We start from the raw sequence: 22,857 nt of genomic DNA on the forward strand, positions 1-22,857 counted from the left end.
GGTGTCCCCGTGTCCTGCAGACGGCCCGGCCGAGGTGTCACTGGTCCGTACTGGTGTCACTGGTCTGTACTGGTGTCACTGGTCCGTACTGGTCCGTACTGGTCCGTACTGGTGTCCCGCAGACGGCCTGGCCGAGGTGTCACTGGTCCGTACTGGTCTGTACTGGTCCGTACTGGTGTCACTGGTCCGTACTGGTCCGTACTGGTCCGTACTGGTGTCCCGCAGACGGCCTGGCCGAGGTGTCACTGGTCCGTACTGGTCCGTACTGGTCCGTACTGGTCCGTTACTGGTGTCACTGGTCCGTACTGGTCCGTACTGGTCCGTACTGGTGTCCCGCAGACGGCCCGCCCGAGGTGTCACTGGTCCGTACTGGTGTCACTGGTCCGTACTGGTCCGTACTGGTCCGTACTGGTGTCCCTGGTGTCCCGCAGACGGCCCTGCCGAGGTGTCACTGGTCTGTACTGGTGTCACTGGTCCGTACTGGTCCGTACTGGTCCGTACTGGTGTCCCTGGTGTCCCGCAGACGGCCCTGCCGAGGTGTCACTGGTGTCACTGGTCCGTACTGGTCCGTACTGGTGTCACTGGTGTCCCGCAGACGGCCCGGCCGAGGTGTCACTGGTCCGTACTGGTGTCACTGGTCCGTACTGGTCCGTACTGGTCCGTACTGGTCCGTACTGGTGTCCCGCAGACGGCCCTGCCGAGGTGTCACTGGTCCGTACTGGTCCGTACTGGTCCGTACTGGTGTCCCTGGTGTCCCGCAGACGGCCCTGCCGAGGTGTCACTGGTCTGTACTGGTGTCACTGGTCCGTACTGGTGTCACTGGTCCGTACTGGTCCGTACTGGTCCGTACTGGTGTCACTGGTCTGTACTGGTCCGTACTGGTCCGTACTGGTCCGTACTGGTGTCACTGGTCCGTACTGGTCCGTACTGGTCCGTACTGGTCTGTACTGGTGTCACTGGTCCGTACTGGTCCGTACTGGTCCGTACTGGTGTCCCGCAGACGGCCCTGCCGAGGTGTCACTGGTCCGTACTGGTCCGTACTGGTCCGTACTGGTCCGTACTGGTGTCACTGGTCCGTACTGGTCCGTACTGGTCCGTACTGGTGTCCCGCAGACGGCCCTGCCGAGGTGTCACTGGTCCGTACTGGTCCGTACTGGTCCGTACTGGTCCGTACTGGTGTCACTGGTCTGTACTGGTCCGTACTGGTCCGTACTGGTCCGTGCTGGTGTCCCGCAGACGGCCCGGCCGAGGTGTCACTGGTCCGTACTGGTCCGTACTGGTCCGTACTGGTGTCACTGGTCCGTACTGGTCCGTACTGGTCCGTACTGGTCCGTACTGGTCCGTACTGGTGTCCCGCAGACGGCCCTGCCGAGGTGTCACTGGTCCGTACTGGTCCGTACTGGTCCGTACTGGTCCGTACTGGTGTCACTGGTCTGTACTGGTCCGTACTGGTCCGTACTGGTCCGTGCTGGTGTCCCGCAGACGGCCCGGCCGAGGTGTCACTGGTCCGTACTGGTCCGTACTGGTCCGTACTGGTGTCACTGGTCCGTACTGGTCCGTACTGGTCCGTACTGGTCCGTACTGGTGTCCCGCAGACGGCCCTGCCGAGGTGTCACTGGTCCGTACTGGTCCGTACTGGTCCGTACTGGTCCGTACTGGTGTCACTGGTCTGTACTGGTCCGTACTGGTCCGTACTGGTCCGTGCTGGTGTCCCGCAGACGGCCCGGCCGAGGTGTCACTGGTCCGTACTGGTCCGTACTGGTCCGTACTGGTGTCACTGGTCCGTACTGGTCCGTACTGGTCCGTACTGGTCCGTACTGGTCCGTACTGGTGTCCCGCAGACGGCCCTGCCGAGGTGCGGATCGCGGGCGGGGGGGCGGTGCCCGAGAACGCCTCGTTGTCGCTGAGCTGCAGCAGCGGCCCCAGCAACCCCCCGGCGCGGCTGCGCTGGTGGCTGGGGGGCAGGGAGCTGCGGGCCCCCGACGGCGCCCGCACCCAGGTCCGCGGGGGGGCACCCGGGGGGGGTCATGGGGGGGGGGGTCCCTTGGGTGGGGGGGGTTCCATGGGTTGGGGGGGGGTGGGGGGTTGGGGGAGGGGGGTCATGGGGGGGGGTCCCTTGGGTGGGGGGGGGTGGGGGGGCTTGGGGGAGGGGGCTCCGGTGGGGGGGGTGGGGGGGCTTGGGGGAGGGGGTTCCGGTGGGGGAGGGGGGGGTCCGATGGGGGGGGGGATTCCATGGGGGGGGGTTCCATGGGGGGGTTCCACGGAGGGGGGGTCCCTTGGGTGGGGGGGCTTGGGGGAGGAGGGGTCCAATGGCGGGGGGGGGGTCCCTTGGGTGGGGGGGGGTGGGGGGGCTTGGGGGAGGGGGCTCCGGTGGGGGGGGGTGGGGGGGCTTGGGGGAGGGGGGGTCCGATGGGGGGGGATTCCATGGGGGGGAGTTCCATGGGGGGGTTCCACGGAGGGGGGGTCCCTTGGGTGGGGGGGCTTGGGGGAGGAGGGGTCCAATGGCGGGGGGGGGTCGCTTGGGGGGGATCATGTTGGGGGGGAGTCCCTTGGGTGGGGGGGGTTCCATGGGGGGGGTCCCATGGAGGGGGGGGTTCCATGGGGGGGGTTCCATGGAGGGGGGGTCCCTTGGGTGGGGGGGGTCATGGGTGAGAGGGGGCGGGGGGTCGGGGGAGGGGGGTCCGATGGGGGGGGTTCGCTTGGGGGGGGTCATGGGGGGGGTCCCTTGGGTGGGGGGGTTCCATGGGTTGGGGGGGGGTGGGGGGTTGGGGGAGGGGGGTCATGGAGGGGGGGTCCCTTGGGTGGGGGGCGGTGGGGGGGCTTGGGGGAGGGGGCTCCGGTGGGGGGGGGTGGGAGGCTTGGGGGGGGGGGGGTCCGATGGGGGGGGGGGGATTCCATGGGGGGGATTCCATGGGGGGGTTCCACGGAGGGGGGGGTCCCTTGGGTGGGGGGGGCTTGGGGGAGGAGGGGTCCAATGGCGGGGGGGGGTCGCTTGGGGGGGGTCCCTTGGGTGGGGGGTTCCATGGGTTGGGGGGGGTGGGGGGTTGGGGGAGGGGGGGGGTCCGATGGGGGGGGGGGCCCGCTTGGGGGGGATCATGTGGGGGGGAGTCCCTTGGGGGGGGGATTCCATGGGGGGGGTTCGCGTGGGGGGGGTCATGGGGGGGGTCCCTTGGGTGGGGGGTTCCATGGGTTGGGGGGGGGGTGGGGGGTTGGGGGAGGGGGGTCATGGAGGGGGGGTCCCTTGGGTGGGGGGGGTGGGGGGCTTGGGGGAGGGGGGGGTCCGATGGGGGGGGGATTCCATGGGGGGGAGTTCCATGGGGGGGTTCCACGGAGGGGGGGGTCCCTTGGGTGGGGGGGCTTGGGGGAGGAGGGGTCCAATGGCGGGGGGGGGTCGCTTGGGGGGGATCATGTTGGGGGGGAGTCCCTTGGGTGGGGGGGGGGGGTTCCATGGGGGGGGTTCCACGGAGGGGGGGGTCCCTTGGGTGGGAGGGGGCGGGGGGATGGGGGAGGGGGGGTCCGGTGGGGGGGGGTCGCTTGGGTGGGGGGGTTCCATGGGGAGGGGTCCCTTGGAGGGGGGTCATGGGGGGGGGGGAATCCGATGGGGGGTGGGGGGTTGGGGGGTCTGATGGTGGGGGGTCCCTTGGAGGGGGGTCACGGGGGGGGGGCGAGCCATGGGGGGGGGGGGGTGTCTCCCTTTGGTGGGGGGGGGTCCCATGGGTGGGGGGGGTCCCTTGGGTTGGGGGGGGGTTCCATGGAGGGAGGGGGGAGGTGTCCCATGGGGGGGGGGTGTCCCATGGTTGGGTGGGGGCCATGGGTGGGGGCGGTGTCCCCTGGTGGGAGGGGTCCCATGGGGGGGGTCCATGGGGGGGGGGGGGGTCCCCTTGGGTGGGGGGTTTGGGGGGGGTTGGGGGGGGGGGTATGTCCCGGGGGGGGGCGCCCATGGGTGGGGGGGTGTCCCCTGGTGGGGGGGGTCCCTTGGGTGGGGGGGGGTATGTCCCCGGGGGGAGGTGGGGGGGGTGGGGGGCGGTGACCGGAAGTGACGCCGCAGGCGGAGGGGCGGGGCACGGTGACGGTGTCCAACGTCACGCTGACGGGGCGGCGCGAGGACCACGGGCGGGCCCTGGTGTGCGAGGCCGCCACCCCCGGGCTGGGCGCGCGCAGCGCCAGCGTCATCCTCAGCGTCAGCCGTGAGGGCACTGGGGGGCACTGGGAGGCACTGGGAGGGACTGGGAGGGGATGGAAGGGACTGGGAGGGACTGGGAGGAGAATGGGAGGGAATGGAAGGGACTGGGAGGGGATGGAAGGGACTGGGATGGACTGGGAGGGGACTGGGAGGAAAATGGGAGGGACTGGGATGGACTGGGAGAGACTGGGAGGGACTGGGAGGAGAATGGGAGGGGCTGGGAGGGACTGGGAGGAAAATGGGAGGGAATGGAAGGGACTGGGAGGGGACTGTGACAGACTGGGAGGGGACTGGGAGGGACTGGGAGGAGAATGGGAGGGGACTGGGAGGGACTGGGAGGGACTGGGAGGAGAATGGGAGGGGACTGGGAGGGAATGGAAGGGACTGGGAGGGGACTCGGACAGACTGGGAGGGGACTGGGAGGAGAATGGGAGGGGACTGGGATAGACTGGGAGGGGGCTGGGAGGGACTGGGAGGGAATGGAAGGGACTGGGAGGGGAATGGAAGGGACTGGGAGGGGACTGGGAGGGGCTGGGAGGGACTGGGAGGAAAATGGGAGGGACTGGGAGAGACTGGGAAGGGACTGGGATAGTCTGTGAGGGACTGGGAGGGGACCGGGAGGGGATGGAGGGGCACTGGGAGGGGACTGGGAGGGGCTGGGAGGGACTGGGAGGGACTGGGAGGAAAATGGGAGGGACTGGGAGGGCACTGGGAGAGACTGGGAGAGACTGGGAAGGGACTGGGATAGTCTGTGAGGGACTGGGAGGGGACTGGGAGGGAATGGAAGGGACTGGGAGGGACTGGGAGGGGCTGGGACAGACTGGGAGGGGCTGGGAGGGATTGGGAGGGCACTGGGAGGAGAATGGGAGAGAATGGAAGGGACTGGGAGGGACTGGGATGGACTGGGAGGGGACTGGGAGGGACTGGGAGGAAAATGGGAGGGACTGGGATGGACTGGGAGGGACTGGGAAGGGACTGGGATAGTCTGGGAGGGACTGGGAGGGGACCGGGAGGGGATGGAGGGGCACTGGGAGGGGACTGGGAGGGACTGGGAGGGGCTGGGAGGTGACTGGGAGGGGCTGGGCCGGACTGGGAGGGACTGGGAGGAGAATGGGACGGACTGGGAGGGACTGGGACGGACTGGGAGGGACTGGGATAGAGTGGGAGGGGACTGGGAGGGACTGGGAGGGGCTGGGATAGACTGGGAGGGCACTGGGAGGGACTGGGATACACTGGGAGGGTCACTGGGAGGGGCTGGGAGGGCACTGGGAGGGACTGGGAGGGGACTGGGAGGCACTGGGAGGGGACTGGGATAGACTGGGTGGGGCACTGGGAGGGGCTAGGATAGACTGGCAGGGGACTGGATGGGACTGGGAGGGGACCGGGAGGGGATGGGGGGCCACTGGGAGGGGACTGGGAGGGACTGGGAGCACTGGGACGTGGCACTGGGGGCACTGGGATGCTGCACTGGGAGGGACTGGGAGCACTGGGATGTGGCACTGGGAGCACTGGGATGTACTGGGATGTACTGGGAGCACTGGGATGTGGCACTGGGAGCACTGGGATGTACTGGGATGTACTGGGATGCACTGGGAGCCCTGGGACGCTGCACTGTCCCTCTCCCAGGGGGCGTGTCCTGGGCCGGGAGGGGGCGTGTCCTGCCTTTAGCCCCGCCCCTGACCACGCCCCCTCCTCCCGCAGACCCCCCCCAGGCGCTCTGGCTGGAGGCCCCGCCCCCCAACGCCACCTTCCGCGTGGGGGCGCGCGTGCGCCTGGGCTGCCACGCGCGGGGGGGGCACCCGCCCCCCCGCCTCCTCTGGAGCAAGGTAACACCCCCCCCCGGGGGACCCAGGGACTGGGATGTACTGGGAGGGACTGGGGGGCACTGGGAGGGACTGGGATATAGTGGGAGGGACTGGGATGGGACTGGGAGGGACTGGGAGGGAACTGGGCTATACTGGGAGGGACTGGGAGGGTACTGGGGTATACTGGGAGGGACTGGGAGGGACTGGGATGCGACTGGGGGGCACTGGGAGGGAACTGGGCTATACTGGGAGGGACTGGGATGGGACTGGGAGGGACTGGGATATACTGGGAGGGACTGGGAGGGACTGGGATGGGACTGGGGGGCACTGGGAGGGAACTGGGCTATACTGGGAGGGACTGGGAGGGTACTGGGATATACTGGGAGGGACTGGGAGGGACTGGGATGCGACTGGGGGGCACTGGGAGGGAACTGGGCTATACTGGGAGGGACTGGGATGGGACTGGGAGGGACTGGGATATACTGGGAGGGACTGGGCTATACTGGGAGGGGACTGGGAGGCTACTGGTGTGTACTGGGCTATACTGGGAGGGACTGGGCTATACTGGGAGGGGACTGGGAGGGGACTGGGCTGTACTGGTGTGTACTGGGCTATACTGGGAGGGACTGGGCTATACTGGGAGGGGACTAGGAGGGGACTGGGCTGTACTGGTGTGTACTGGGCTATACTGGGAGGGACTGGGCTATACTGGGAGGGGACTAGGAGGGGACTGGGCTGTACTGGTGTGTACTGGGCTATACTGGTGTGTACTGGGCTGTACTGGGAGGGACTGGGCTGTACTGGTGTGTACTGGGCTGTACTGGGAGGGACTGGGCTGTACTGGTGTGTACTGGGCTGTACTGGGCTGTACTGGTGCCCCCCAGGACGGGCGGCCGCTGAAGGAGGGGCCGCAGACGTCGGGGGGGTCGGTGGTGACCCGGGAGCTGCTGGTGACGGTGGCCCCCAGTGACAACGGGGCCACCTACCGCTGCGAGGCCAGCGGGGACCCCCCCCCTCAGCGCCCACACCCGCCTGCGCGTCCTCTGTGAGCCACGGGCCACCGCGGGGGGGGGGGGGGGGGGGGGGGCGCGGGGGGCCGTGGGTGACGGTGGCCACGGGGTTGTCTTGGGTGGCCACGGGTTGGCCTTGGGTGATGGTGGCCATGGGGTGGCCACGGGATGACCATGGGGTGGCCTTGGGTGATGGTGGCCACAGGGTGGTCTTGGGTGGCCACGGGGTGGCCTTGGGTGGCCTTGGGTTATGGTGGCCTTGGGTGGCCTTGGGTGATGGTGGCCACAGGGTGGTCTTGGGTGGCCACGGGGTGGCCTTGGGTGATGGTGGCCATGGGGTGGTCTTGGGTGGCCATCAGGTGGCCATGGGGAGATGGTGACCATGGGGTGGCCTTGGGTGATGGTGGCCACAGGGTGGTCTTGGGTGGCCACAGGGTGGCCTTGGGTGATGGTGGCCACAGGGTGGTCTTGGGCGACAGTGGCCATGGGGTGGTCTTGGGTGGCCATGGGATGGCCTTGGGTGGCCTTGGGTGATGGTGGCCACGGGGTGGTCTTGGGTGGCCATGTGGTGGCCTTGGGTGGCCTTGGATGATGGTGGCCATGGGGTGGTCTTGGGTGGCCTTGGGTGGTGGTGGCCACAGGGTGGTCTTGGGTGGCCATGGGGTGGCCTTGGGTGGCCTTGGGTTATGGTGGCCTTGGGTGGTCTTGGGTGATGGTGGCCATGGGGTGGCCACGGGATGACCATGGGGTGGCCTTGGGTGATGGTGGCCACAGGGTGGTCTTGGGTGGCCACAGGGTGGCCTTGGGTGATGGTGGCCACAGGGTGGCCACAGGGTGGCTTTGGGTGATGGTGGCCACGGGGTGGTCTTGGGTGGCCACGGGGTGGCCTTGGGTGATGGTGGCCATGGGGAGATCTTGGGTGGCCACGGAGTGATGGTGGCCGTGGGGTGGCCGGGGGGAGATGGTGGCCTTGGGTGGCCACGGGGTGGCCTTGGGTGCCGGTGGCCCTGTGGTGGCCACGCCATCCCAGCCACCCCCACCCCCCCCCCCCACCCCGTGGTGACCCGTCTGTCCCCTCTGGGTGGCCCCAGTCCCCCCGCTGGCGGTGGCCATCACGGTGGCCCCCGGCGAGGTGCGACCCGGCCAAACCTTGCTCCTCACTTGCCTGGCCGGCAGCGCCCACCCCGCCCCCGCCCTGCGCTGGCACCGCCAAGGCCACCCGTGCGTCCCCTCCCCCCCGTCACCTCCCTGTCCCCTCCCTGTCCCCTCCCCCCACCCCCCCCGTCACCTCCCCCCCGGCCACAAATGGCCACAAATGGCCACAAATGGCCCCAATGGCCCCTCACATCCCAATGTCCCCCATGTCCTCCACGTCCCCAATGTCCCCAATGTCCCCAAATGTCCCCCCATGTCCCCCATGTCCCCAATGTCCCCCCATGTCCCCAATGTCCCCAAATGTCCCCAATGTCCCCCCTGTCCCCAATGTCCCCAATGTCCCCAAATGTCCCCCATGTCCCCCATGTCCCCCCCACATCCCAATGTCCCCCATGTCCCCAATGTCCCCAAATGTCCCCCCGTCCCCCATGTCCCCAATGTCCCCCATGTCCCCAAATGTCCCCAAATGTCCCCAATGTCCCCCCTGTCCCCAATGTCCCCAAATGTCCCCAATGTCCCCAATGGCCCCCAATGGCCCCAATGTCCCCAAATGTCCCCCCTGTCCCCCCTGTCCCCCATGTCCCCAAATGTCCCCAAATGTCCCCAAATGTCCCCAATGTCCCCCATGTCCCCAATGTCCCCAATGTCCCTAAATGTCCCCAAATGTCCCCAAATGTCCCCCCTGTCCCCAATGTCCCCAATGTCCCCAAATGTCCCCAAATGTCCCCAATGTCCCCCCGTCCCCCCCACATCCCAATGTCCCCCATGTCCCCAATGTCCCCAAATGTCCCCAATGTCCCCCCTGTCCCCAATGTCCCCAATGTCCCCAAATGTCCCCAAATGTCCCCAATGTCCCCCCTGTCCCCAATGTCCCCAAATGTCCCCAATGTCCCCAATGGCCCCCAATGGCCCCAATGTCCCCAAATGTCCCCCCTGTCCCCCCTGTCCCCCATGTCCCCAAATGTCCCCAAATGTCCCCCATGTCCCCCATGTCCCCAATGTCCCCAATGTCCCCAATGTCCCTAAATGTCCCCAAATGTCCCCCCTGTCCCCAATGTCCCCAATGTCCCCCATGTCCCCAAATGTCCCCAAATGTCCCCAATGTCCCCCCATCCCCCCCACATCCCAATGTCCCCCATGTCCCCAAATGTCCCCAATGTCTCCCCTGTCCCCAATGTCCCCAAATGTCCCCAAATGTCCCCAATGTCCCCCCTGTCCCCAATGTCCCCAAATGTCCCCAATGTCCCCCCGTCCCCCCCACATCCCAATGTCCCCCATGTCCCCAATGTCCCCCATGTCCCCCCACATCCCAATGTCCCCGTGTCCCCCCTGTCCCCAAATGTCCCTGATGTCCCCCATATCCCAATGTCCCCAACATCCCCCCATGTCCCCTATGTCCCCATGTCCCCAATGTCCCCCCACATCCCAATGTCCCCCATGTCCCCAATGTCCCCCCGTATCTCAACGTCCCCCCGTCCCCCATGTCCCCAACATTCCCCGTCCCCCCTGTCCCCAAATGTCCCCCCACATCCCAACGTCCCCCCTGTCCCCAACGTCCCCATGACCCCGCGGTGTCCCCGTGTCCCCAATGTCCCCGTGTCCCCAATGTCCCCAACGTCCCCCCATCCCCGTGACCCCAGTGTCCCCCCTGTCCCCCCCTGTCCCTGTGTCCCCAATGTCCCCCCTGTCCCCGTGTCCCCAATGTCCCCATGACCCCACGGTGTCCCCATGTCCCCAATGTCCCCGTGTCCCCAATGTCCCCCCTGTGCCCCCCATCCCCATGTCCCCAATGTCCCCGTGTCCCCAACGTCCCCCCTGTCCCCAATGTCCCCGCGGTGTCCCCATGTCCCCAATGTCCCCGTGTCCCCAACGTCCCCCCCCATCCCCGTGACCCTGCGGTGTCCCCATGTCCCCAATGTCCCCGTGTCCCCAACGTCCCCCCTGTCCCCAATGTCCCCGCGGTGTCCCCGTGACCCCAATGTCCCCCCTGTCCCCAACATCCTCCCTGTCCCCCCCCCGTCCCTGTGTCCCCAACGTCCCCCCTGTCCCCCCCGTCCCCGTGACCCCGCGGTGTCCCCGTGTCCCCAACGTCCCCCCTGTCCCCCCCCCCGTCCCCGTGTCCCCCCCGTCCCCGTGACCCCGCGGTGTCCCCGTGTCCCCAGGCTGGAGGGGGAGTCGTTGCCGCTGGCCCCGGGGGCCTTCGGGGGGGTGACGGCCGGCTCCCGCCTGCGGCTACTGGTGGCCGTGGGGGACCAGGGCCAGCGCGTCACCTGCCAGGCCACCAGCCCCGCCCTGGGGGTGACCGTCAGCGCCGCCCACGTCCTGCTCGTGCGCCGTGAGTCCCCACTGGGAGCACTGGGACGGACTGGGAGGGACTGGGAGGGCACTGGGAGGGCACTGGGAGGGACTGGGAGGGACTGGGACGTACTGGGAGGGCACTGGGAGGGACTGGGAGGGGACTGGGAGGGACTGGGACGTACTGGGAGGGCACTGGGAGGGACTGGGAGGGGACTGGGAGGGACTGGGAGGGCACTGGGACATACTGGGAGGGGACTGGGATAGACTGGGATGGGACTGGGAGGGACTGGGAGGTGACTGGGAGGGACTGGGACGTACTGGGAGGGCACTGGGAGGGACTGGGAGGGCACTGGGACATACTGGGAGGGGACTGGGATGGACTGGGAGGGGACTGGGAGGGACTGGGAGGGGACTGGGAGGGACTGGGACGTACTGGGAGGGGACTGGGAGGGACTGGGAGGGCACTGGGACAGACTGGGAGGGGACTGGGAGGGACTGGGAGGGCACTGGGACATACTGGGGGGGGACTGGGAGGGGACTGGGAGGGACTGGGGCATACTGGGAGGGCAGTGGGAGGGACTGGGAGGGCACTGGGACATACTGGGAGGGGACTGGGATAGACTGGGAGGGGACTGGGAGGGACTGGGAGGCAGTTGGGAGGGACTGGGACATACTGGGAGGCACTTGGGAGGGACTGGGATATACTGGGAGGGCACTGGGATGGTCTGGGAGGGGACTGGGAGGGACTGGTACATACTGGGAGGGCACTGGGACGGACTGGAAGGGGACTGGGAGGGACTGGGACATACTGGGAGGGCACTGGGAGGGACTGGGAGGCGGTTGGGAGGGACTGGTACATACTGGGAGGGCACTGGGATATACTGGGAGGGGACTGGGAAGCAGTTGGGAGGGACTGGGACATACTGGGAGGGACTGGGAGGCGGTTGGGAGGGACTGGGATGTACTGGGAGGGGACTGGGAGGGACTGGGACATATTGGGAGGGACTGGGCGGGACTGGGAGGGACTGGGACATATTGGGAGGGACTGGGATGGATTGGGAAGGGACTGGGAGGGACTGGGATGGCACTGGAAGGGCACTGGGGGTTACTGGGGGATACTGGGATGCCACCGGGGGTTACTGGGAGGGACTGGGAGGGCTCTGCGGGGTTACTGGGGGCTACCGGGATGCCGGTGGGGGTTACTGGGAGGGACTGGGAGGGGCCGGGGGGGTTTACTGGGAGCGCTCCCCCCTCCCCAGACCCCCCCCAGTTCGGGGTGGGGCCGGGGACGCTGGTGGTGGCCCGGGAGCACGAGGGGACCCAGTTGCCCCTGGCCGTGGTGGCCCATCCCCCCGTGGAGAGCTGCGTCTGGAGCCTGCGCGGCCGCCCCCTCCGCCCCGGTCAGCACTGGGAGGCACTGGGAGGGGGGGCTGGGGGCACTGGGAGGCACTGGGAGGCACTGGGAGGGGAGCGGGGGGCACTGGGAGGCACTGGGAAGGGCTGGGAGGCACTGGGAGGGGAGCGGGGGGCACTGGGAGGCACTGGGATGTACTGGGAGGGGGGACTGGGGGCACTGGGAGGCACTGGGAGGCACTGGGATGTACTGGGATGTACTGGGAGGCACTGGGAGGCGATCTGGGGACACTAGGGGGGCACTGGGAGGCACTGGGAGGCACTGGGAGGGGGGGCTGGGGGCACTGGGAGGCACTGGGAGGCACTGGGAGGCACTGGGAGGGGAGCGGGGGGCAGTGGGAGGCACTGGGATGTACTGGGAGGGGGGGCTGGGGGCACTGGGATGTACTGGGAGGCACTGGGAGGCAATCTGGGGACACTAGGGGGGCACTGGGAGGCACTGGGAGGCACTGGGAGGGGGGCGGAGGGCACTGGGAGGCACTGGGAAGGACTGGGAGGTGGGGCTGGGAGTACTGGGAGGCACTGAGATTTACTGGGAGGCACTGGGAGGGGAGCGGGGGGCACTGGGAGGCACTGGGATGTGCTGGGAGGGGGGGCTGGGAGTACTGGGAGGCACTGGGAGGGGAGCGGGGGGCACTGGGAGGCACTGGGATGTACTGGGAGGCACTGGGAGGCGATCTGGGGGCACTAGGGGGGCACTGGGAGGCACTGGGAGGGGAGCGGGGGGTACTGGGAGGCACTGGGATGTACTGGGAGGCACTGGGAGGGGGCGAGGGGGTTACTGGGAGCACTGGGAGTCCCCCCCCCAGCCGACTCGGGGGGGGGTCCCTGACCTTGACCCTTGACCTTTGACCTTTGACCCCGGCAGAGGGGTCCCCCCGCCACCAGCTGGGGGAGGGGATGTCCCTGGCCATCGCCAACGTCACCCGGGGGGACGCCGGCACCTACGGGGTGGAGTGTCACAACGCCGAGGGCACGGCCAGCACCCGCCTGCGCCTCCGCGTCCACTGTGCGACCCACGGCGACCCACACATCCCGCCCCATAGCGCCCCATAGCGCCCCATGGCACCCCATGGCACCCTATAGCGCCCTATGGGGGGGGGGGTGTCACAACGCCCAGGGCACGGCCAGCACCCGCCTGCACCTCCGCGTCCACTGGGCGACCCATAGATCCCGCCCCATAGCGCCCCATGGCACCCTATGGCACCCCATAGCACCCCATAGCACCTATAGTACCCCCTAGCACCCCATAGCACCTATAGCACCCTATAGCACCCATAGCACCCCATAGCACTTATAGCACCCCATAGCACCCCATAGCACCTATGGCACCCTATAGCACCTATGGCACTCATAGCACCCCATAGCACCTATAGCACCCCATAGCACCCCATAGCACCCTATAGCAACCCCCAGCACCCATAGCACCCCCCAGCACCCATAGCACCTCTAGCACCCTATAGCACCCCATAGCACCTCACAGCACCCATAGTACCCCATAGCACCCTATAGCACCCCATAGCACCCCATAGCACCTCATAGCACCCTATAGCACCCCATAGCACCTATGGCACCCATAGCACCCCATAGCACCTATAGCACCCCATAGCACCCCATAGCACCCCATAGCACCTCATAGCACCCTATAGCACCCCATAGCACCCATAGTACCCCATAGCACCCTATAGCACCCCATAGCACCTATGGCACCCATAGTACCCCATAGCACCCTATAGCACCTCTAGCACCCCATAGCCCCCCCCAGCACCCATAGCACCCCATAGCACCTATAGTACCCCATAGCACCCCATAGCACCCCCCAGCACCCATAGCACCCCATAGCACCTATAGCACCCATAGTACCCCATAGCACCCCATAGCACCCATAGCACCCCATAGCACCCCATAGCACCCATAGCACCCATAGCACCCCATAGCACCTATAGCACCCATAGTACCCCATAGCACCCCATAGCACCCATAGAACCTCTAGCACCCTATAGCACCCCATAGCACCTATGGCACCCCATAGCACCCCCCAGCACCCATAGCACCTCTAGCACCCCATAGCACCCATAGCACCCCCTAGGACCCATAGCACCCCATAGCACCTATAGTACCCCATAGCACCCCATAGCACCTCATAGCTCCTATAGCACCCCATAGCACCCCCCAGCACCCATAGCACCCCATAGCACCTCTAGCACCCCATAGCACCGCATAGCACCTATAGTACCCCATAGCACCCCATAGCACCTATAGTACCCCATAGCACCCTATAGCACCCATAGCACCCCATAGCACCTATAGTACCCCATAGCACCCTATAGCACCTCTAGCACCCCATAGCACCCATAGCACTCATAGCACCCCATAGCACCTATAGTACCCATAGCACCTCATAGCACCCATAGCACTCATAGCACCCCATAGCACCTATAGTACCCATAGCACCTCATAGCACCCATAGCACCCATAGCACCCCATAGCACCTATAGTACCCATAGCACCTCATAGCACCCATAGCACCCATAGCACCCATAGCACCTCTAGCCCCCCAGCGCCCCCCAGCCTCGCCCCTGCCCCCCCAGACCCCCCGGCCATCGTGAGGGCGCGGGACCCCGTGGTGGTGGCGGAGGGCGACAGCGCGGAGCTGGTGTGTGAGGCCCGGGGCAGCCCCCTGCCCCCCGGCTGCCTGCGCTGGGGCCGCCTGGTGAGGGGACACGGGGACACGGGGACACGGGGACACGGGGGGCACGGGGGGGGACACGGGGGATGTTGGGGACATGGGGGACATCGGGGACAGGGGGGAACAGGGGGACATGGGAGGGACACAGGGACGTTGGGGGACACGGGGACATTTGGGGACATGGGGGACATCGGGGACACGGGGGGACGGGGGGACATGGGGACACTGGGGGGGACACGGGGACACGGGGGATGCTGGGGACATGGCAACGTTGGGGACACGGGGGGACATGGGGGGACATGGGGACGTTGGGGACATTTGGGGACATTGGGGACGTGGCGGACATTGGGGACGTTGGGGGACACGGGGGGTCATGGGGGACATGGGGGTCATGGGGGACACAGGGACATGGGGGGACATGGGGACACTGGGGGGGACACAGGGACACAGGGGACACGGGGGATGTTGGGGACATGGGGGACATTGGGGTCATGGGGGACATGGGGGTCATGGGGGGCACAGGGACATGGGGGGACAGGGGGACATGGGAGGGACACAGGGACGTTGGGGACGTTGGGGGACACGGGGACACTGGGGACACGGGGGGACACGGGGGACATTGGGGTCATGGGGGACATGGGGGGGACACTGGGGGACACAGGGACACGGGGGGGACATGGGGGACATTGGGGTCATGGGGGACACAGGGGACATGTGGGGACATTGGGGACATGGGGGACATTGGGGACATGAGGGACATGGGAGACATTGGGGGGGACATGGGGGACACCAGGGACGTTGGGGACATTGGGGGACACCAGGACAGGAGGGACACAGGGACATGGGGGTCATGGGGGGACACTGGGGACATGTGGGACATTGGGGACGTTGGGGGACACAGGGACATGGAGGACATGGGGGGACATTGGGGACTTGGGGGGACACTGGGGACATGGGGGACATTTGGGGACATGGGGGACATGGGAGGGACACTGGGGACACAGGGGACACGGGGACACTGGGGACATGAGGGGACACCAGGACATTGGGGACGTTGGGGGACACGAGGGACGTTGGGGACATGGGGGGACACAGGGACGTGGGGGACATTGGGGACGTTGGGGACATGAGGGTCATGGGGGACATTGGGGACCTAGGGGACATTTGGGGACATGGGGGGACATTGGGGACATGGGGGGACACCAGGGACGTTGGGGACATGGGGGACATTGGGGACATTGGGGACATGGGGGATGTGGGGGACACTGGGGATATGGGGGACACGGGGGGACATGAGGGTCATGGGGGACATTGGGGACATTTGGGGACATGGGGGGACATTGGGGACATGGGGGGACACGGGGGATGCTGGGGACATGGCAACGTGGGGGACGTTGGGGACATTGGGGACACGGGGGGACATGGGGGGACATGGGGACGTTGGGGACATTTGGGGACGTTGGGGACGTGGAGGACATTGGGGACATGGGGGTCATGGGGGACATGGGGGGACGTTGGGGACATTGGGGACAGGGGGGTCATGGGGGACGTTGGGGACATTGGGGACGTTGGGGGACCCAGGGGGATATGGGGGTCATGGGGGGACATGGGGACATTGGGGACATTGGGGACAGGGGGGTCATGGGGGACGTTGGGGGACACGGGGGGTCATGGGGGACATTGGGGACGTTGGGGACAGGGGGGTCATGGGGGACACGGGGGGACGTTGGGGCCATTGGGGGACACCAGGACATGGGGGGGGGACACGGGGGTCATGGAGGGGGGGGGGGGGGGGGGGGGCCATGGGGGGGGGCCGCGGTGTGACCCGGCGGGTGGGGGGGTGTGTGTGGGGTGTCCCCCCCCCCCGCTGTCCCCGCAGGCGGAGGAGGGGGCGGAGGCCGAGGAGCTGCCCCCCGAGCTGCGCCCCGAGGGGGGGCTCCCCGTGGGGCGGCTGCGGGTGCTGGGGGGGGCCCGGCGGGAGCTGGGGGGAACCTACGAGTGTCGGGTGGACACGGGGGTGCCCCCCCCCGCCCGCGCCATCGTCCGCCTCGTCGTCCGCTGTGCGTGTCAGCCGGGGGGGGGCACCCAATGGGGGGGGCACCCAATGGGGGACATGGGATGGGGGGACACTCAAGGGAGGGGGACACCCAAAGGGGGGGGGGGCACCCAATGGGTGACATCGATGGGGGGGGGCACCCAAGGGGGGGGCACCCAATGGGGGACATCTAAGGAGGGGGGGGCACCCAAGGGGGGGTGGCACCCAATGGGGCCATCGATGGGGGGGGGACACCCAAGGGGGGGGGCACCCAATGGGTGACATCCAAGGAGGGGGGGGGCACCCAATGGGGGACATCGGGCGGGGAGCACCCAATGGGTGACATCGATGGGGGGGGGGGGCACCCAATGGGGGGGGACACCCAAGGGGGGGGGGCACCCAATGGGGGACATCGATGGGGGGGGACACCCAAGGCGGGGGTCACCCAATGGGTGACATCCAAGGAGGGGGGGGGCATCCAATGGGGGGTGGCACCCAATGGGGCCATCGATGGGGGGGGACACCCAAGGGGGGGGGGGCACCCAATGGGTGACATCCAAGGAGGGGGGGGACACCCAATGGGGGACATCGATGGGGGGGGCACCCAAGGGGGGGGCACCCGAGAGGGGCCACCCCAGAGTGGGGGATGACAACCTTGTTGGGGGGGGGGGGGGGGGGGAGCATTGGGCCAATCGCAGCCCTGACCCCCCGCCCCACCCCCTCCCCCCCCCCCCCCAAGATGGCCCCGAGCTGGAGGCGGAGCCGGAGGCGGAGCCGGTGCCGGTGCTGGTCCCTGATAGGGCGGACGCGGCGCAGCTGCGGTGCCGCGCCCGGGGGGGTGCCGGGGGTGCGGCTGCACTGGGAGCGTCAGGGCCAGCCCCTGCCCCCCGACAAGGCCAGGTAACCCCCACTGGGCCCAACTGGGAGCAACTGGGAGCAACTGGGGGTCAACCAAACCCAACTGGGACCAATCGGGGGCCAACCAAACCCAACTGGGACCAACTGGGGTCAACCAGACCCAACTGGGACCAACCGGGGGTCAACCAGACCCAACTGGGACCAACTGGGGGTCAACCAGACCCAACTGGGACCAATCGGGGGTCAACCAAACCCAACTGGGAGCAACCAGGGGTCAACCAAACCCAACTGGGACCAACTGGGGGTCAACCAAACCCAACTGGGACCAACCGGGGGTCAACCAAACCCAACTGGGACCAACTGGGGTCAACCAGACCCAACTGGGACCAACCAGGGGTCAACCAAACCCAACTGGGACCAACTGGGGTCAACCAGACCCAACTGGGGTCAACCAGACCCAACTGGGAGCCACTGGGGGTCAACCAAACCCAACCGGGCCCAACCAGGGGTCAACCAAACCCAACTGGGACCAACTGGAGGTCAACCAAACCCAACTGGGAGCAACTGGGGGTCAACCAGACCCAACTGGGACCAACCGGGGGTCAACCAAACCCAACTGGGACCAACTGGGGGTCAACCAGACCCAACTGGGCCCAACCAGGGGTCAACCAAACCCAACTGGGACCAACTGGGGTCAACCAGACCCAACTGGGACCAACCAGACCCAACTGGGACCAACCAGGGGTCAACCAAACCCAACTGGGACCAACTGGGGTCAACCAGACCCAACTGGGACCAACCAGACCCAACTGGGCCCAACCGGGGGTTAACCAAACCCAACTGGGACAAACTAGACCCAACTGGGCCCAACCAGGGCCAACCAAACCAGACCCAACTGGGCCAAACTGGGCCCAACCAGGGCCAACTGGGGTCAACCAGACCCAACTGGGCCCAACTGGGGTCAACCAGACCCAACTGGGACCAACTGGGGTCAACCAGACCCAACTGGGAGCAACCGGGGGTCAACCAAACCCAACTGGGGTCAACCAGACCCAACTGGGAGCAACCGGGGGTCAACCAAACCCAACTGGGGTCAACCAAACCCAACTGGGACCAACTGGGGGTCAACCAAACCCAACTGGGACCAACTGGGGTCAACCAAACCCAACTGGGACCAATTAGAGGTCAACCAAACCCAACTGGGAGCAACTGGGGGTCAACCAGACCCAACTGGGACCAGCCAGAGGTCAACCAAACCCAACTGGGCCCAACTGGGGTCAACCAGACCCAACTGGGAGCAACCGGGGGTCAACCAAACCCAACTGGGGTCAACCAAACCCAACTGGGACCAACTGGGGGTCAACCAGACCCAACTGGGCCCAACCAGGGGTCAACCAAACCCAACTGGGACCAACTGGGGTCAACCAGACCCAACTGGGACCAACCAGACCCAACTGGGACCAACTGGGGTCAACCAGACCCAACTGGGACCAACCAGACCCAACTGGGACCAACTGGGGTCAACCAGACCCAACTGGGAGCAACTGGGGGTCAACCAAACCCAACTGGGGTCAACCAGGCCCAACTGGGGTCAACCAGACCCAACTGGGCCCAACCGGGGGTCAACCAGACCCAACTGGGCCAAACTGGGCCCAACCAGGGCCAACTGGGGTCAACCAGACCCAACTGGGAGCAACTGGGGGTCAACCAAACCCAACTGGGCCCAACTGGGGTCAACCAGACCCAACTGGGGTCAACCAGACCCAACTGGGCCAAACTGGGACCAACCAGGGCCAACTGGGGTCAACCAGACCCCAGTGGGACCAACCAGACCCAACTGGGGTCAACTGGGCCCAACCAGGCCCAACCACACCAGACCCAACCAGACCCAACTGGGCCAAACTGGGCCCAACCAGACCCAACTGGGACAAACTAGACCCAACTGGGACAAACTGGGCCCAACCAAAACCAGGCCCAACTGGGCCAAACTGGGCCCAACCAGACCCCAACTGGGGTCAACTGGGCCCAACCAGACCCAACTGGGCCCCACCGGGGCCAACCCAACCCACCCCAACCGGACCCAACTGGGCCAAACTGGGCCCGACTGGAGCCAACTGGGGTCAACCGGACGGGTGCCGGTTCCCGCCCCGCCCCCCCCAGGTTCCAGGAGCACCAATGGCGCGAGGGGCCCTGGACCAGCAGCCTCCTCACCGTCCTCAACGTCACCCTGGACCGCACCCGCCTCCGCCACCAGTTCCACCACCTCAACTGGGACCAGTACCCCAACCCCCGGCCCCACCCGTACCGCAATTGGCGCCGGGATCCCGACGGGGACCAGGAGCGAAACCGCACCCTCGGCACCTTCGTCTGCGTCGCCCAGAACCCCCTGGGCACCGTCCGGCGCCGCCTCCGCCTCCAGCTGGCCGGTACCGGCACTGGGAGGCTACTGGGGGGCACTGGGAGGCTACTGGGGGGCACTGGGAGAAGATTGGGGGGCACTGGGAGCATACTGGGGGCACTGGGAGGGCACTGGGGGACACTGGGAGCATACTGGGGGCACTGGGAGGGCACTGGGGGGCACTGGGAGGGTACTGGGGGGGCACTGGAAGAAGACTGGGGGGCACTGGGAGCATACTGGGGGCACTGGGAGGGCACTGGGGGGCACTGGGAGGAGGTTGGGGGGCACTGGGAGCATACTGGGGGCACTGGGAGGGCACTGGGGGGCACTGGGGGTTACTGGGAGGGCACTGGGAGGGCACTGGGAGGATACTGGGGACACTAGGAGGGCACTGGGGGGCACTGGGAGGAGGTTGGGGGGCACTGGGAGGAGATTGGGGAGCACTGGGAAGGTACTGGGAGGCACTGGGAGGATATTGGGGGCACTGGGAGGGTACTGGGGGGCACTGGGAGAAGATTGGGGGGCACTGGGAGCATACTGGGGGCACTGGGGGGGGCACTGGGGGGGGCACTGGGAGGAGGTTGGGGGGCACTGGGAGCATACTGGGGGCACTGGGAGGGCACTGGGGGGCACTGGGAGGATACTGGGGGGCACTGGGAGGATACTGGGGACACTGGGAGGGTACTGGGGGGCACTGGGGGTGTACTGGGAGGCACTGGGGGGGTACTGGGAGGCAGTGGGAGGAGGTTGGGAGGCACTGGGAGGAGGTTGGGGGGCACTGGGAGGAGATTGGGGGGCACTGGGAAGGTACTGGGAGGCACTGGGAGGATATTGGGGGCACTGGGAGGGTACCGGGGGGCACTAGGAGAAGATTGGGGGGCACTGGGAGCATACTGGGGGCACTGGGAGGGCACTGGGGGGCACTGGGGAGGAGGTTGGAGGGCACTGGGAGCATACTGGGGGCACTGGGAGGGCACTGGGGGGCACTGGGGGTTACTGGGAGGGCACTGGGAGGGCACTGGGAGGATACTGGGGACACTGGGAGGGCACTGGGGGGCACTGGGAGGAGGTTGGGGGGCACTGGGAGGGCACTGGGGGGCACTGGGAGGAGATTGGGGGCACTGGGAGGCCACTGGGGGTTACTGGGAGGGCACTGGGAGGATATTGGGGACACTGGGAGGGTACTGGGGGGCACTGGGGGGTACTGGGAGGCACTGGGAGGAGATTGGGGGGCACTGGGGGGGGCACTGGGGGGGCACTGGGGAGGCAACGGGGCTCCCTGGGGCCTGGGGGGGGGGGCAACCCCATGACCCTTTTCCCGCCCCCCCTTCCCCCCCCCCCCAGATCGCCCGGACCCCCCCCAAAACCTGCGGGTGTCGGGGGTGACCCCCACCTCCCTCAGCCTCGCCTGGACCCCCCGGCTTCGATGGGGGGCTGCCCCAGAGCTTCCTCGTCAGGTCAGTGGGGGCCGGGGACCCACACACACCCCCCCCCACCCCCTCCCCCCCCCGCCGTGGGGCCCCCCCGAAATCCCACAGACCCCCCCAAAACCCCCCAAAAGCCCCCAAAATTCCCCGCGGGGTCCTCAATCCCCCCCCGGAAATACCACGAGGCTCCACTTCCGGTCCGTTTCCGGTGGGGGGGTGGTGTCTTGCGTCACTTCCTGTCGCCTCCGCCCTCATTTCCGGCACCCGACTCTACTTCCGGCCCCGCCCCTTCACCCCCACCCCCACTTCCGGCTCTCCACCCGGCTTCTTGCGGAAGTGCCGGTGACGCCTACCCCGTTTCCGGTCTCATTTCCGGTATGGCCACGCCTCACTTCCGGCTTCCCCTCCCGTCCCCCCCCCCCGACAGCGCGAGGGGCCCCGGGGCCCCCGCCCCCCCCCACCGCCCTCCTCGCGTCGGGCCACGCCCTGACGCTGGGGGGGCTCCGCCCCCGCCACGCCCTATGACGTCACGGTGACGGCACGCAACGCCCGCGGCGACAGCGCGGCCGCCGCCCATCAGCGCCGTCACTTCCGGTAAGGCCGGAAGCGGGTCCGAAGCGGGGCGGAAACGCGTCTGCGGGCCGGAAGTGGGTGGGAGGGGGGAAGCGGAAGCGGCACCGGAAGTGGGGCGAGCCGGAAGCGGACGGGGAGGGGGTGTGACCTCTCACCCGGCGGGCGGAAGGGGGGTCGAGCCCGGAAGTAGCTTCGGGCGGAACCGGAAGTTGAGGGGGGTGGGCCGGAAACGGGGGTAAGCGTGACCTAGCGGGGACCGGAAATAGAAGCCAACCCGGAAGTGACGGTGGCCGGAGCGGCCGGAGCGCCGCCGGGGGGGACAGGAAGTGGGTGGGCGGCAGCCGGAAGTGAAGAAGGGTTGTGGAGGGGGGGGGGGGGGGGGGGTGTCTGCCAACCGGAAGTGAGGTGGCGCCTCCTTCCCTCCAGAGCTGCCCCAGGATTCGCCGCCGGATGGGGAGGGGCCGGCCCCGCCCCCCGAAGGTCGGTCCCGGTGCCCGGGGGGGGGGGGGGGGTGGGTTGCGGGGGGGGGTCCTTGGGTGGGGGGGGGCGCCATGGGTGGGGGGGAGGGTCCTTGTGGGGGGGGGGGGGTGTTTCCGGCTGCCTGGGTCCCCCACCACCCCCCCCCCTCCCTCCCTCCCATCAGGCTTCGCGTTGTCCCCCCCCCTGGTGGGGGGGCTGAGCGCCCTGGGGGGGTTCCTGCTGCTGGGCCCCGCCGTCCTCTGGGGGGCGCTCTGCCGACGACGTCACTTCCGGGAAAGCGCCCCACCCCCCTCCCCAAGGGGGGGACCCCCAACGACTACAGCCCCCAGAGCGTCGAGGTGCGTTTTTTTTGGGGTGGGGGGCACCCAAACATATGGGGGGGGGGTGGGGGGTGGGGGGGTGTCCCCCTCCCCCCCCCCCCCCCCCCTCCTTGGAATGGGGGGGGGGGGGGCGGGGAGGGGGGGGGAGGGGTCTCATTGGTGTCTTGTCCCCCCCCCAGCTGAGCTCGACGGGGTCCTGGGCCACCCCCCGCC

The 22,857-nt window shown here is 67.8% G+C and overlaps 1 protein-coding gene across 1 annotated transcript; it reads left to right on the forward strand.

The window, feature by feature from the left end:
* Positions 1-1,841: 1,841 nt before the first annotated feature.
* NPHS1 (NPHS1 adhesion molecule, nephrin) lies at positions 1,842-21,357 on the forward strand (the record flags this gene model as incomplete). The annotated part of the gene is made up of 12 exons (XM_054187802.1): positions 1,842-1,999; positions 4,049-4,187; positions 5,885-6,009; positions 6,873-7,033; positions 10,316-10,488; positions 11,711-11,851; positions 12,733-12,873; positions 14,456-14,577; positions 16,433-16,613; positions 17,328-17,488; positions 19,607-19,872; positions 21,189-21,357. Coding segments are annotated over 12 exons (1,937 nt in total), but the record flags the coding sequence as incomplete, so codon positions are not given.
* Between the last annotated feature and the right edge of the window lie 1,500 nt (positions 21,358-22,857).

Source organism: Rissa tridactyla, unplaced genomic scaffold (genome assembly GCF_028500815.1).
Source record: "Rissa tridactyla isolate bRisTri1 unplaced genomic scaffold, bRisTri1.patW.cur.20221130 scaffold_751, whole genome shotgun sequence".
Taxonomy (NCBI): domain Eukaryota; kingdom Metazoa; phylum Chordata; class Aves; order Charadriiformes; family Laridae; genus Rissa; species Rissa tridactyla.